A 13,442-nucleotide genomic window follows, 5' to 3' on the forward strand; every position below is an offset into this window, starting at 1 on the left:
ATGTGATCAAGGGCGATACTGCATGCCCTGATCGCATTGCAAAATGCAATCCTTAATAAATGGGCCCCTATGGCTTAGTACACAGACCCCTTAGAGTCGATCTTGCATGTGTGTGTGTGTATCGGCATTCAGTATTCAGAATGGATTCGGCTATTAACCTTTTCTCAAAACACACAACATTACAGCAAAAAAATATCCACACAAGAATGCCCCCAATAGTGCCCTTTATGCAGTGCCTTCAGTAGTGCCTTTTATACAGTGCCCCAGTAGTGCCCCTTAAGCTTTACTAGTGCCTGTTATGCTGTTCCCCCACAAATGCCCTTTATGCTGTGCCCCCTCCCCTGTGCAGTACTTACCTCTCTTCATGCTGGTCAGCGCTCCAGCATAGACGTCCGCAGCCTGCCGCTGACTGAATCTAATTAGATCCAGCAGGCGCAGGCTCTTCACATCATGGGAGATGCGGGTGGCGTCATCCGTGCACTGCATTACTGGGAACGCTGGCCTCTGAAACGATAAGAGGCTTCTTTAGTCTCTGACCACTTTAGAGACCAGCATTCCCAGTTACTGCAGCAAGTCGGTCGTGATCTACATGCAAGAGCTCTGCGAGCTACTGGTAGATTGCGATCGACGTATTAACCGGCCCAGTGGTGGAAGTGGGAATTTAGAAGTGTGTGTGTAGGGGGGGGGGGTATGTAAAATTTAAGGATGCAGGGGATGTGACCCCTCAGATGGGCGTGTCCGTAAGATGCGCCCCTTTTCATCAGTGTAGTGCACCACACTGTAGTACCCCTTATACACATTATGAAATTCAGTAGTAATACTCCCTTATACATTATGCACATTGAATTCCCCCCATAGGATTCACATAAAAAAACACACACATTAAAAGGAAAACTTAAACAAACACATAGGGCCTGATTCAGACCCACTAGCGAGTGGCTGTCCACTCGCAAGTGTGTCGATGGTGTGCACTGCGCATGCGCACGACGGAGGTAGCTCCGTCGTGCGCATGCGCGAGACACGACGAGCGAAGGACTTTCCTTCGCTCGTTGTGTCTGATCAAAGGGGGCGTGCTGTCGATGTTGATTGACAGCATGCCCCCTTTGGTGGGCGTGCCGGGGGCGTGCCTCCCAGACGGAGGCGTTCCCAAGGGAACGCCTACCGTCAGAAGCCGGCCCACTGACATCACTAGTGATGTCAGTGGGAGTGATTTTGGCTCTGATAGAGCCAAAATCACTCCGGGCCTTGCGGTTGAGAAACTCAACCGCAGGCTCCGGCTCGCAGTGGCGATGGTCCATCAACCTGCACGCTCGTATAGGCTGTGGGTGGTGACCCACAGCTATACGAGCGTCCAGGAGGACGCTCCATAATTATGGAGGTGGGCCCTGATTCAGAGCGAGCGCTCTGGTCAGAGCGTCCGGCTCTGTATCAGGGCCATAGAACATAAAAAATAAAAACAAATAGGCTTCACACAAAACAAAACCACACACACATAGATAAGAAAGAAAACAAACATATTACATTACCCACAGGCAAAAACACACATACATTGTCCCCTGCAGATAAAGCACACACAGACATAGGCCCTCATTCAGAGCCGTACGCTCTGAGCAGAGCGCACGCTCTGAATGAGGGCCGTCCTCCATAACTATGGAGCGTCCTCCTGGACGCTCGTATAGCTGTGGGTCACCACCCACAGCCTATACAAGCGTGCAGTTTGATGGCCGCGATGGTCTTGACCATCGCGACCATCGAAACTGCGAGCCGGAGCCTGCGGTTGAGGTTTTCAACCGCAAGGCCCGGAGTGATTTTGGCTCTATCAGAGCCAAAATCACTCCCACTGACATCACTAGTGATGTCAGTGGGCCGGCTTCTGACGGTAGACGTTCCCTTAGGAACGCCCCCGTCAGGGAGGCACGCCACCGGCACGCCCACCAAAGGGGGCGTGCTGTCAATCAACATCGACAGCACGCCCCCTTTGATCAGACACAACGAGCGAAGGACTTTCCTTCGCTCGTCGCGTCTGGCGCATGCGCACGACGGAGCTCCCTCCGTCGTGCGCATGCTCAGTGCAGAACATCGACCCACTTGCGAGCGGACAGCCGCTTGCGAGTGGGTCTGAATCAGGGCCATAGGCCCCCACTGGAATAAACACAAACACACACAACACACACATAGGCCCCCACTAGATTAAACACACACATAGACCCTAATAGGAAAAACACACCATACTTGCCGACATTCAGCTCCCTCCTTCCGGGAGGGGGCTGAATGTCAGCTTACAGCGGGGGGCGTGGCCGCACGATAACGCCGTTTTGGGGGCGTGGCCAGTGCGGGCCAGGGGTGTGGCCGCGAGATCGCGTCATCGCGGCTCCGCCCCCTCATCACAATGCCGGAGTAAACGGCATTGTAAAGCGGGGGACGGGGCCACGATGACGCGATTCAGCGCGAATCACGTCACCGGGCCTCTCCGCTGCGGGGGTTTCCCTAGTAACTCTGCAGGCGGGTAGGAAGGGATGGCGGCTTGCGGGAGGCTTGCCTGCCTTCCCGGGGGGCCGGGAGCGGCAGCCGAAAATCGGGAGGCTCCCGGCCAAATCGGGAGGGTAGGCAAGCCTGAAACACACACACATAGACCCCCATAGGAAAAACACACACACATGTAGGCCCCTACAAGAAAAATCCACTCACCTATATGCCCCAAAGAAAATACATACACACATCTAGGCCCCCACAGGAAAAACACAGTCACCTATAGGCCTCCCACAGGAAAAACACTTACATAAGCACCCTGGATTATATTACTCAGAGCTGAGAGAACATGCTCCTGGTAGGCAGGCTATCTGCTAGGATGGTGTCTGTGGGTGGCAGCGTAGAGAGGGATGCAGAGGTGGTGTAAGAAAGTCACAGGAGTGGAGATGAGAAGTGGAGCAGGGAGCGGAGTCCCGACCATCGATAACCCGGGAACCCCAAGGAAGCCAGAAGCAGCAGCAGTCGAGTGAGGAGCAGGGGAGGTTAGGCACAGCACAGAGGGAGTGGAGATGTGTTCGGGAGCAGGGACTTCCATCCAGCGACAACCCGCACCCCCACGGAGGCCAGGAGCAGTAGCCGTCAAGTAAGGAGGAGGTGAACGGGGCAGTGTCTGCAGTTCCGACTATCATTAACATGCAACTCCGCGGGAGCCAGGAGCAGCAGTCAATTGATGAGGAGGGGAGGGGACACACAGAGGGAGTAGTGATGATGAGAGGAGGAGCCGGGACCAGAGATCCATCCAGCCGCAGCGGCAACCCAGGAGCAACAGTAGCGGTAGTCAAGGGCTGGCTAGCCAGCAGAACTTCCGGGGAGGCACATCATTATATAGAAGTGCGGCATTGCAAGGGCTCTGGAATGTGTGGCTGTGGGAGTCACACATGCAGCATTAGCATCTCACCTGCTATACAGACACTTCCGGGTCTACGCAAATCGTATGTGCCGGTATGTCACACACTTCGACCACTGGACCGGCCCCATAACATTGAAACTATACCGGCCCGGGGGGGCAAATGGCACCCTGCCCCCCGGCCCAGTCCGCCACTGCCCCCCCTCCCCACTTTTTTCAAAAAGAGGACATAAGACGCACACCCAAGAAAGGGGCATGGCCTCACGGGGAAGGGGCATGACAAATCTGATTTGTCCTTTACGATGGTGAAGGGTTACCGATCCCTTCATACCACTGTTACCCAGGTGTCACTGCTAAATACAGCATGAATCCAATGGCTGCAGTGATGATACACAGTAACTACGCAGTATAACGCGCCAGCACTAGATGTAGGAGAGTGCTGGTGAGGCTGCATCTGCAGCAGGATTTATCCATCAGAGCAGCCGTACACAAGCCTGGAGCCGGCAGTGCAGATCACTGACTGAAGGTATAGAAAGTGCGCTGCTTGTAGTGTGTATGCAGCAAATATCAGCAGTGAGTAAAGGGGCCTATCATTAGCAGATAAAATGAACGACTGAACGATATATCTGCTAATGGATAGGCCCTGAACGATGACAGATGCGCCCTCCCGCGGCCGATAAATCGCATCTATCATCTCTCCAAAATGTTGGTCAATTATCGCATATATGACGAAAGATATTAACAGCAGCTACAGAGTGCTGCAGAGAAAAAATCACAGCCTGTAACATGACAGTTGGGAGCTGAGTGGCTGCTGGTTTATCACTTTTCAGAGCTTAGTACATCTCCCCCCTGGACTGAGAGGGGCAGTCCTGACACCAACATGATGTGGCTGCGTCTCATTATTTTAGAAATGAAGCCTGAAATTGCAAAGCGCCATGGCCGCACGCACCACCTGTGTACACGGAACAATGCCCCTGCTACCCACATGAATATATAATGATTGTAGTTCCATACCCAAAAAAAGCAGTCAGCAATAGAAACCAAACTATCACGACCAGGGTATCTCTTTCCAGGAGCCTGTGGTGCTTACCAGTGCGGACGCTGTGGCGTGGCTCTTCCGGGCGGGGGAGCTGGTACTTGGAGACTGGCACTAGCTGCGCGCGGGGGTCTGATGTCTGTGAGTCCTGCTGGCAGGGTAAGGCTATCAGCATCACCATTTTGCGGGTGTCTGGGCACAGCCATCTTGCCTCAGGTCATGTGACATAGTGGGCCTATCCTGATGCATCAGGTGATCTCTTCCAGCCACTCACGCTCTGCTGCTGGGTACTTAACGGGGTTTGGAGCTCCCTGTAGTTGCCAGTGCAAAGTGTTTCACAGCTTGCTGTGAGAGAGTTCCCTGTGCTCCTAAGCCTTGTTCCTGCTCCAGTGCTACCTCTGCCTCCTGTCAGCTAATCGGCTACCACAGATCTCCCAGCACCGCTCTGACCACTTCCACAGCCTCCAGTCCTGTGGTGACTGCCCTGTCTCCCACAGGGTACCCACCCCTGTGTTCTGAAACTGTCATTAACCCCCTGTTCAGCCATTCATCAAGGATATCTCAATCAAGCCAATCTACAGCATATCAGGATATCTCATTCAAGTAATTCTACAGCATATAAGGATATCTCATTCAGCCATATTTGCATCATTTCTGGATTTCACTTTAGACACTTTTCTGGACATTGACTTTGTTCTCTCCCACTACAGTGACCTATCATCCACATACCGTACCCCAGTTCTAAGTTTATTTACATTGGGACTCTAGTTACTATCTGTATATTTTCATGTCTACTAATATCCATATAAAACAACCAACTTTCCAATTTAAATCTGTTCCTGCTTCCACTTCTGTTTCCACCCCGGGTCCACAAAACAAGACAAACTGGCCAATCAAATCTGTGTGTGGGGAGGAGTGGGGGCGCATAAGTGTTCGATGAAGACCCATTGAATGTGCACTAGCAATTTTTGAACTACACAGTTATATAATTAAACTCCAGCTTTGGGGGTATGCAGTCGGGATGCCGATGGTCGAAATGCTAACCGCCGGCTTCCCGACTGTCAAATCCCGGCAAGGTACTAATGACAGGCTTCCAAATCCCGAGGCATGTCATTAGACCTACACCGGGAGCCCGACGCCCGGCATCTTGAACGAACGTAAGCTGGGCGCCAGGCGTGGATAGACAGAGGGGGGAGGGTTAGGTTTCAGGGCTCCCGGGGGGACTTAGGGATAGGCACCACCCCCCAGGAGGGTTAGGGTAGGGAAGGGGGGGTTAGCGTTAGGCACCCCCCTGGAGTCTTAGGTTTAGGGTGTGGGGAAGGGGGGGGTTAGGCACTAGGGGTGGAGGTTAGGGTTAGGCACCCCTAAAGGAGGGTTGAGGGGGAGAGGGTTAGCAATAGTTAAAATACTTACCATCGGGATTTTCAGGGCTGCCGGTCAGGATTTGAACCGTCGGACATAGGGTGTCATCCTGTCACTTGTTGGGGTTAGGGGGATCATTCCTCAAAATATAAATGTTTCCTCTAGTTATTCTAGTTATCCTAAAAAAATTTGTATTATTTTATATAAGTTTTTGTTACATAAAACTTGGTATCCACTAGAGATGAGCGGTTCGGATTCTGTGGAATCCGAACCGCTCCGAACATTGGGGATCCGAGTCCACCCGAACCCTGTTCGGGTGTTCACCGCCTGACTCGGATCCCCGTTCGGGGCCGAACGGCGGCCGCCTGATGTCGGATTCTTACTAGAGAATCCGACATCAGGTCTCCTCGCGTGTAGGGCAGAGCGCAGTGATAGCGCTCTGCCCTACACAGACACAAACACACAGCCGCCAGCGGCAGCTGTGTGTTTGTTACAGCAGCCAATGAGAGTCACACAGACTCTCATTGGCTGCTGCACGGAGGGAGCCGGCTGGAACTCACACATGAGCTCCGTCTTCCGGCTCCCTCCTCAGCGTGTGACAGAGCGGACGGCGCGGGAGCGGGGATACAGGTAAGTTTTTATTTTTTAATTTGTGCAAGGGCCAGGGGCGCTACTGGGGGGGGTCTGCACTACTGGGGGGGGTCTGCTACTGGGGGGGGGCTATACTACTGGGGGGGCCATACTACAGAGGGGCCTGCTACTGGGGGGGCTATACTACTGGGGGGGTCTGCACTACTGGGGGGGGTCTGCTACTGGGGGGGCCATACTACAGAGGGGCCTGCTACTGTGGGGGGCTATACTACTGGGGGGGGCCTGCTACTGGGGGGGGGGCTATACTACTGGGGGGGGGGTCTGCTACTGGGGGGGCCATACTACTGGGGGGGTCTGCACTACTGGGGGGGGCTATACTACTGGGGGGGCCATACTACAGAGGGGCCTGCTACTGGGGGGGCTATACTACTGGGGGGGTCTGCACTACTGGGGGGGTCTGCTACTGGGGGGGCTATACTACTGGGGGGGGCCATACTACAGAGGGGCCTGCTACTGGGGGGGGGCTATACTACTGGGGGGGGGTCTGCACTACTGGGGGGGGGTCTGCTACTGGGGGGGGGCTATACTACTGGGGGGGGCCATACTACAGAGAGGCCTGCTACTGGGGGGGGCCATACTACTGGGGGGGGCCTGCTACTGGGGGGGGGGCTATACTACTGGGGGGGGTCTGCTACTGGGGGGGGCCATACTACTGGGGGGGGGTCTGCACTACTGGGGGGGGGTCTGCTACTGGGGGGGGCTATACTACTGGGGGGGCCATACTACAGAGGGACTTACTACTACTGGGGGGGGGGCTGCTACTGAGGCAGCCTACTACAGGGGGGCCATACTACAGGGGGGGCCCATACTACAGGGGGGGGCTACTACTGGGGCAGCCTACTACTGGGGGGGGGCCTGCTACTGGGGCAGCCTACTACTGGGGGGGCCATACTACTGGGGGGGCATACTACTGGGTGGCATGCTAATGGGGGGCATACTACTGGGGGGGCCTGCTAATGGGGGGCATACTACTGGGTGGCATGCTAATGGGGGGCATACTACTGGGGGGGCCTGCTAATGGGGGGCATACTACTGGGGGGCATTCTACTGGGGGCACTGCATAGTGGACCCTACTACTAAGGGGACTGCATAGGGGGCACCACTGCTGGGGGACATTGTGTAAGGGACACCGCTACTGTGGGCATTGTGTAAAAGGGTCACTACTGTGGGCATTGTGTAAAAGGGGCACTACTGTGTGTCGTAACATAAATAAGAGACACTACTTTATGGTGTAATGTGAATCAGGCCCTATGTGCGGTGTAATGCTAATAAGATTGTGCACTGTGACTCCTAGGGCCGTAGCCCACTTTGTAAACAAGTACTGTGACTCTGCTGGCCGTACCCCACTGGGTGGGTGCACTACTTTTCATTTCTGCCACTGCTGTGTGGCAATGTGTCATAGATGTGCTTTATACTGTGGCGACTGTGTCGTTGTGCCGCTGCTTTGTCGCTTAGTAACCAGTCAGCTCACTGCAACCTTTGGCCAATAATGTTGAAAACAATATTATAAGCTGTGATATGGTCTAAATTGACTGGAAATTAATGTTATTGAGGTTAATAATACTCTAGGAAGAAAAAAAAGACCAATTTATGTGATTTTAGCTTTTTTTGTCAATTTTTGTAAAAAAATCCAAATCCAAATCCAAAGCCAGTCACCGCAGTTTGGCAAATCCAAATCCAAATCCAAAGCCGGACGACGAATTAGAACCAAATCCAAATCCGGCAAAAATGGTCCGGCGCACATCCCTAGTATCCACACAATCCTACAGTTCAGTACTATCACTTTTTTCTTAATATTCTTATTTTGTAGGCTGCAGGTGGCAGTATTTGCCAATCTAAAGAGAGATGTACTCGCTGTGAGGCATACTTAAGTATACAACTCACAGCAGGGGAAACTTTACACCGGAGCAATTCATCATTGCGCCGCTGTGGGGACATCTGCTCCGAAAAGCAGCTGTCCCCGCGGTTAGTAGCACAGCTACAGAGGTAGCTGCATTACTTCCCTCTCCATCATTGGCACGGCTACGTATGCCGCCGGGGAGGTAGTAAGATCGCGGCGGAGGGATCCGCTCGGATTCCTCCTTGCACCCCCGGAACTCCTTCCCATAGGAAGGAGCAGGGATCCGAGAACAAGCACCATCTGAAGATGGCGCTTGTTCTCACACACAAACTCCAAAAACTTTCAGTTTTCAGGGTTTGTTGGATATCAGGGGGTCCACTTGGGACCCCTGATGATGAATGGCCTGGTAACTTAAATATAAAGTTTCCGCATTGTTGGGCCATTTATCGTTTGATGAATAGGCCCCTAAACACTTTACATTACACAGTGGGCCTGATTCAGAGGTGGACGCTAATCCCATCGCGATTACGTATCCATGCGCAGTGGTACTGTGAAAATATGCAAATGCCGCAGCCGCTGGGATTAGTACAGAGACCACCATAGGCATCATCGCACATCCGCTGCTAGCGTAGAAAGACCCACCACCATTTACACATTGGTCATGCCAGCAATCCTCTGAGCGACCCTATGCCCATCGGAAGCCAGACACTGGAGCCATTGTACCTGCATACGCAGTCACTGGCCAAGGGTCGTCCACAAAATGCTTGCCACGCTCCTGCGTTTGTCTAGCCGTGATGTCAGTAGGTGGACTTCCTGCTCTTTTAGAGCAGGAAGTCCACTGGGGCTTGCGGTCACGAGACCCTACCACAAGGGTCACGTCGCAAGCCCGATGGTTGCGATGGTTTTGACCATCGCGACCATTACCTGGCCGCTCGCATAAGCTGTGGGTGGTCACCCACAGCTATGCGAGCGGCCAGGAGGCCGTCTTTAAAAAAAAAAAAGGGACGCCCTGATTCAGAGCGAGCGCTCTCAAAGAGCTTCCAGCTCTAAAACAGGCCCAAGGTCCACTGTTGTTCAAAATATAAGCAGGTGCAGGAAGGGGCGTGAAGGCAAAGGGGGGAGGAAATCACAAATTGTAGCTACAGAGGTAAAGAGAAATAGTGACCAAGAGAAACCTATAGTCTAAAGCTGGCCACACACTAGACCAACTTACATCCAACCAGCCAACTAGTTGATTGGTTGGAATGAAAACCTGGTAAGGTATGAAAGCAAATGACAATCAGCAATTTGCTCCCAAACACCGGAAAATGGACAAAAACTGTTGTTTGAACAAATTGTTTGGATCAAACATTTAACAAACTTGTCTGACGCCATTTTTATCTGTTTTCTGGCATTTGGGAGCAAATTGCTGATCATCAGTTACTCCCATACGTTACCAGATTTTCATTCCAACCAATCAACAAGTTGGCTGGTTGGATGTAAGTTGGTCTAGTGTGTGGCCAGCTTAACTCCCTTTGGTTGACCAAGGTGGACATTAGACTCAAAGGGAGGTTCTAGGCGTGAGAAAGGCAGTTACTGGTCAGATGATAAGGAGTTTGGTCCATGCATCATGTGACATACCTGATACAGGCCTTCACCAAAGTGTGGGGCAAAGGATCTACTTCTTCCCAGTGGGAAGTTAGTTTTGAAAAGTGACTAGACTCACAGAGTCCCGAATTCTATGAATGGGCCCCTGTCTCCGCAGCAGTTGTTAAGTTGATGTCCCATAATAGTGCCCTCATTTATTTCATGGGCCATAGTAGTGCCCCAGTTCACATTCTGTCACATGGATGCTAGTACACATTATGCCACACAAAACCCCCTATGCAATGCACTCTGGGACTTGGTTGCGGTGATGTCATCTTCCTGATGGCGCTACCCTATAGAAGCCTATGGGCTTCTATCAGGAGAGTGCTGTGAGAGGGATCCAATCAGATCCCTCCCATTACCCCCCGCAGCACGCATGTCCGTCTGTGCATGCGCAGAAGGACACCAGAGAGGATTTTGGGTCATAGACCTGGAAGCAGTGACGTATCTATAATGGGTGCAGTGTGTGCGGGGCCCCGCACCGCACACCCTCCACCCATATTATTTTAAACTCACCTGTCCGTGGTCCCGCGTCGGGTGTCAGCGCTGCTCAGAACACAAGAAAATGGCCGCCGCCGCCATTTTTCCAGTGTTCTGCGCATGCTCAGTAGACTCCAGGCACACTCTAGTGCCCGGAGTCTACTAACGCTCCGGTGGCTGGCCAGTCACGTCAGTCGGCTGCCGGCCACCGGGGAGAGAGGAGGGGGCCCCCCTCTCTTAAGACGCCCCTGCCTGGAATTCCGTCCATCGCAAAGGGACACTCTTACCGAGAGAGCGGCGCTTTGCGGTGATCGTCATCGTCCACTGTGTGAAGCCTGGACTCTTTTCAGAAAGCGAGTGAGAAGTTTGCAGTTTTCGTATAGACCCAAATCAAGTTTGTTTGTTTTTTCCTGTACAATCTTCAGCTGTGAAATCTCAGACACAGTATATAGCTCGTTGGCTGCGGCCACTCCCTCAGATGTTATCAGCTCACTGCACAAAGCAGTAACTATATATCCAGGGAAGCCGAGTGTTCCCTCACACTCCCAGCTACAGCATGGCCCTCACCAAGGACGCCCGTGTCACTCTCAGCGATGGCAACACCATGCCCGTTTTAGGACTGGGCACTTACGCCTCCCCTGAAGTAAGTCTCTCTTGAAATACCTTCTCATCTTATTAGAGATACAAGTTAGTAAGGGTGAAAAATAAAAATAATAATAAAAAAAATAATAATTTAATGAAAACCGTTAACTTCTAGTGTTATAATCTACATCTGGTCATCTAGGTTTTCTTGTTATAGTTTAAGGGTCAATGATAAATGAGATCAGTTGTTGTTGAGAAAACGCAAAATATAATACCGTTATATTTCGATAGGCGCTGACTTTTGTATTATCCCTAATGATGCATTGAAATTAAATATGACATTTTGAGTGATAATATCCTATAATACAAAAACTGCCCCCTCAGGTTGCTGACACTTGCAGCGACGTTCTTTACACTTTATTTTTCTTAACTCTTTTCCTGACTAACCACTAATTTAGCATAATATCTGCAAAGCAGGATCTTTAAGTGGCCCATACACGGTGCGATAAATAAGCCGATCCGATGGAATGGTACGATTTGGCTGCTATATCTCACCGTGTATGGGCATGGTATCGGACCTAGCGTGCACCCGTGGGGTCGTACATCGCAGCCCCAGATCTTACTGCAGGTTCAGTCTATCAGGGGATGTGATGTGCGATCCCATGCGGCGCTCTGCGGATGGGGAAGGGCGGAAGCCGGTATATCCGGCGGTCGGCCATCCGATCGCACCGTGTGTGGGGATATGTCGGACGTCGGATCCCCCGTCGCGTCGCACGGTGCCTATCGCACCGTGTATGGGCCGCTTTAGTGCCTGATGATTATCCAGCCATGTATATAATATATTTCCAAGTTGCAGAAAACATCAACAGCATGCGCCGCAACCCACCAATCAGAATTGCTTTCATTAGCCAATCACTGCTTAATGCTGTTATCTAGTATAATTAACGGAACATTGCTGTTTTATAATAATATGTATGGATCCAAACTCATAATACAACTCCATAAATGATGTAAATATAAATATTATCCATATGTCACTGGCTGTTTAGTACATAGGAACAGCTTGTCAGTATTGATGTCATTTATAGTGTAAAGCAAAACTGCTATCTTCCCAACTAAATTGGATAACAAAGTCCAAGGAAAACTGAAGAATTATAACAGCAGTAACAAGTTGCTTCTATAGAGACAATTTTTTTTAGTTCCATGCAACAAAAAGGCACATTGCGGCCTACAGTGACAGCCTGACGCTTTATTCAGCTCGCTCATCCAGAGCTTACTTGCCGACTGGCTGGCTGCCCCCTCTGTGAAGTGACAGCCAGGTCAGCACAACAAGGGGTGTGGCAGTGGCATACAGTAGGTGGGTGGTGCTGGTGCGATTACATCATCGTAGCCACACCCCCGGCTATGCAGTGTCGAGATCACAGGCATTGTAAAGTGGGGGGAGGGGCCATGATTCGTTCAGCGCAAATCACGTGAACGTTTCCCCCCCCCCTTCCAGAGTGACCACTTAAGTGGGCAGCTGTAGGGAGAGTGCCTTAGAGATCGGCTCAGGGAGACTGGCCCACTCTTCTGGGCAGCCTGGAGCGCCATCCGATTTTCGGGAGCCTACGGGTTGAACTACAGACCTTAACATTATGCAGGAGTTTTTTTATGAGAGGAGGAGGCCCGTGTGCAGACTCAGGGTGGGCCCCCTCCTCTCTCCGGCGGTCCCGCGGTACAGTAGATTCTGGCTCAGTGCCAGGACCTACTGCGCATGCGCAGATCTCCGGGAAAATGGCATCTGCACCAGTTTCCCAGGGAAAACAGTACTGCACATGCGCTAGTCACCAGGAAAATGGTCGCCGTTATATTTCCGTGATTTTTGATGGTCTGCAGCGCTGGCTCGGCAATGCTGAGCAGCACTACGGATGGGTAAGTATAAGACTATGGGTGCAGGGTGTGTGGTGTGGGTCCCCCTGCACCCATTATAGAAACGTCCCTGACATTATGGATTTTAACAAAGTGATTTGTTATTTCTGAATTGAGGGGCTCATGCTGACTTGGATGGAAATTACGTCTGTATGGCAACTGCATTTTGCCTATGCTACAAAGATGGCAGTATATACAGTACAAGATGAGTTCAGTTCAGCAAAGGTTACATACAGTATATGATTGGGCTGCTCCTGGAGAGAACAGTAGTATATGCGCCTGGGTTACACCAGGAGAGAACAGTAGTATATGTGCCTGGGTTACACCAGGAGAGAACAGTAGTATATGTGCCTGGGTTACACCAGGAGAGAACAGTAGTATATGTGCCTGGGTTATACCAGGAGAGAATAGTAGTATATGCGCCTGGGTTACACCAGGAGAGAACAGTAGTGTATGTGCCTGGGTTACACCAGGAGAGAACAGCAGTATATGCGCCTGGGTTACACCAGGAGAGAACACTAGTATATGCGCCTGGGTTACACCAGGAGAGAACAGCAGTATATGTGCCTGGGTTACACCAG

General features: G+C 51.7%; 1 protein-coding gene across 2 annotated transcripts in view; it reads left to right on the forward strand.

Moving 5' to 3' along the window:
- Positions 1–13,442, forward strand: part of LOC148473965 (rho crystallin-like) — a 62,709-nt gene that overhangs the window by 13,335 nt on the left and 35,932 nt on the right. Inside the window, exon 1 of one of the 2 annotated variants that reach the window (XM_088459291.1) lies at positions 10,928–11,014. The exons of the other annotated variant lie outside the window; for it this stretch is intronic. Within the exon in view, the coding sequence (XP_088315417.1) occupies positions 10,928–11,014 (87 nt within the window). Of the gene's footprint in view, positions 1–10,927; positions 11,015–13,442 lie in introns of those variants that run through there. 2 annotated transcript variants of the gene reach the window in all.

This window comes from Taudactylus pleione, unplaced genomic scaffold (genome assembly GCF_031769625.1).
Source record: "Taudactylus pleione unplaced genomic scaffold, aTauple2 ptg000903l, whole genome shotgun sequence".
In the NCBI taxonomy this organism is placed as follows: domain Eukaryota; kingdom Metazoa; phylum Chordata; class Amphibia; order Anura; family Myobatrachidae; genus Taudactylus; species Taudactylus pleione.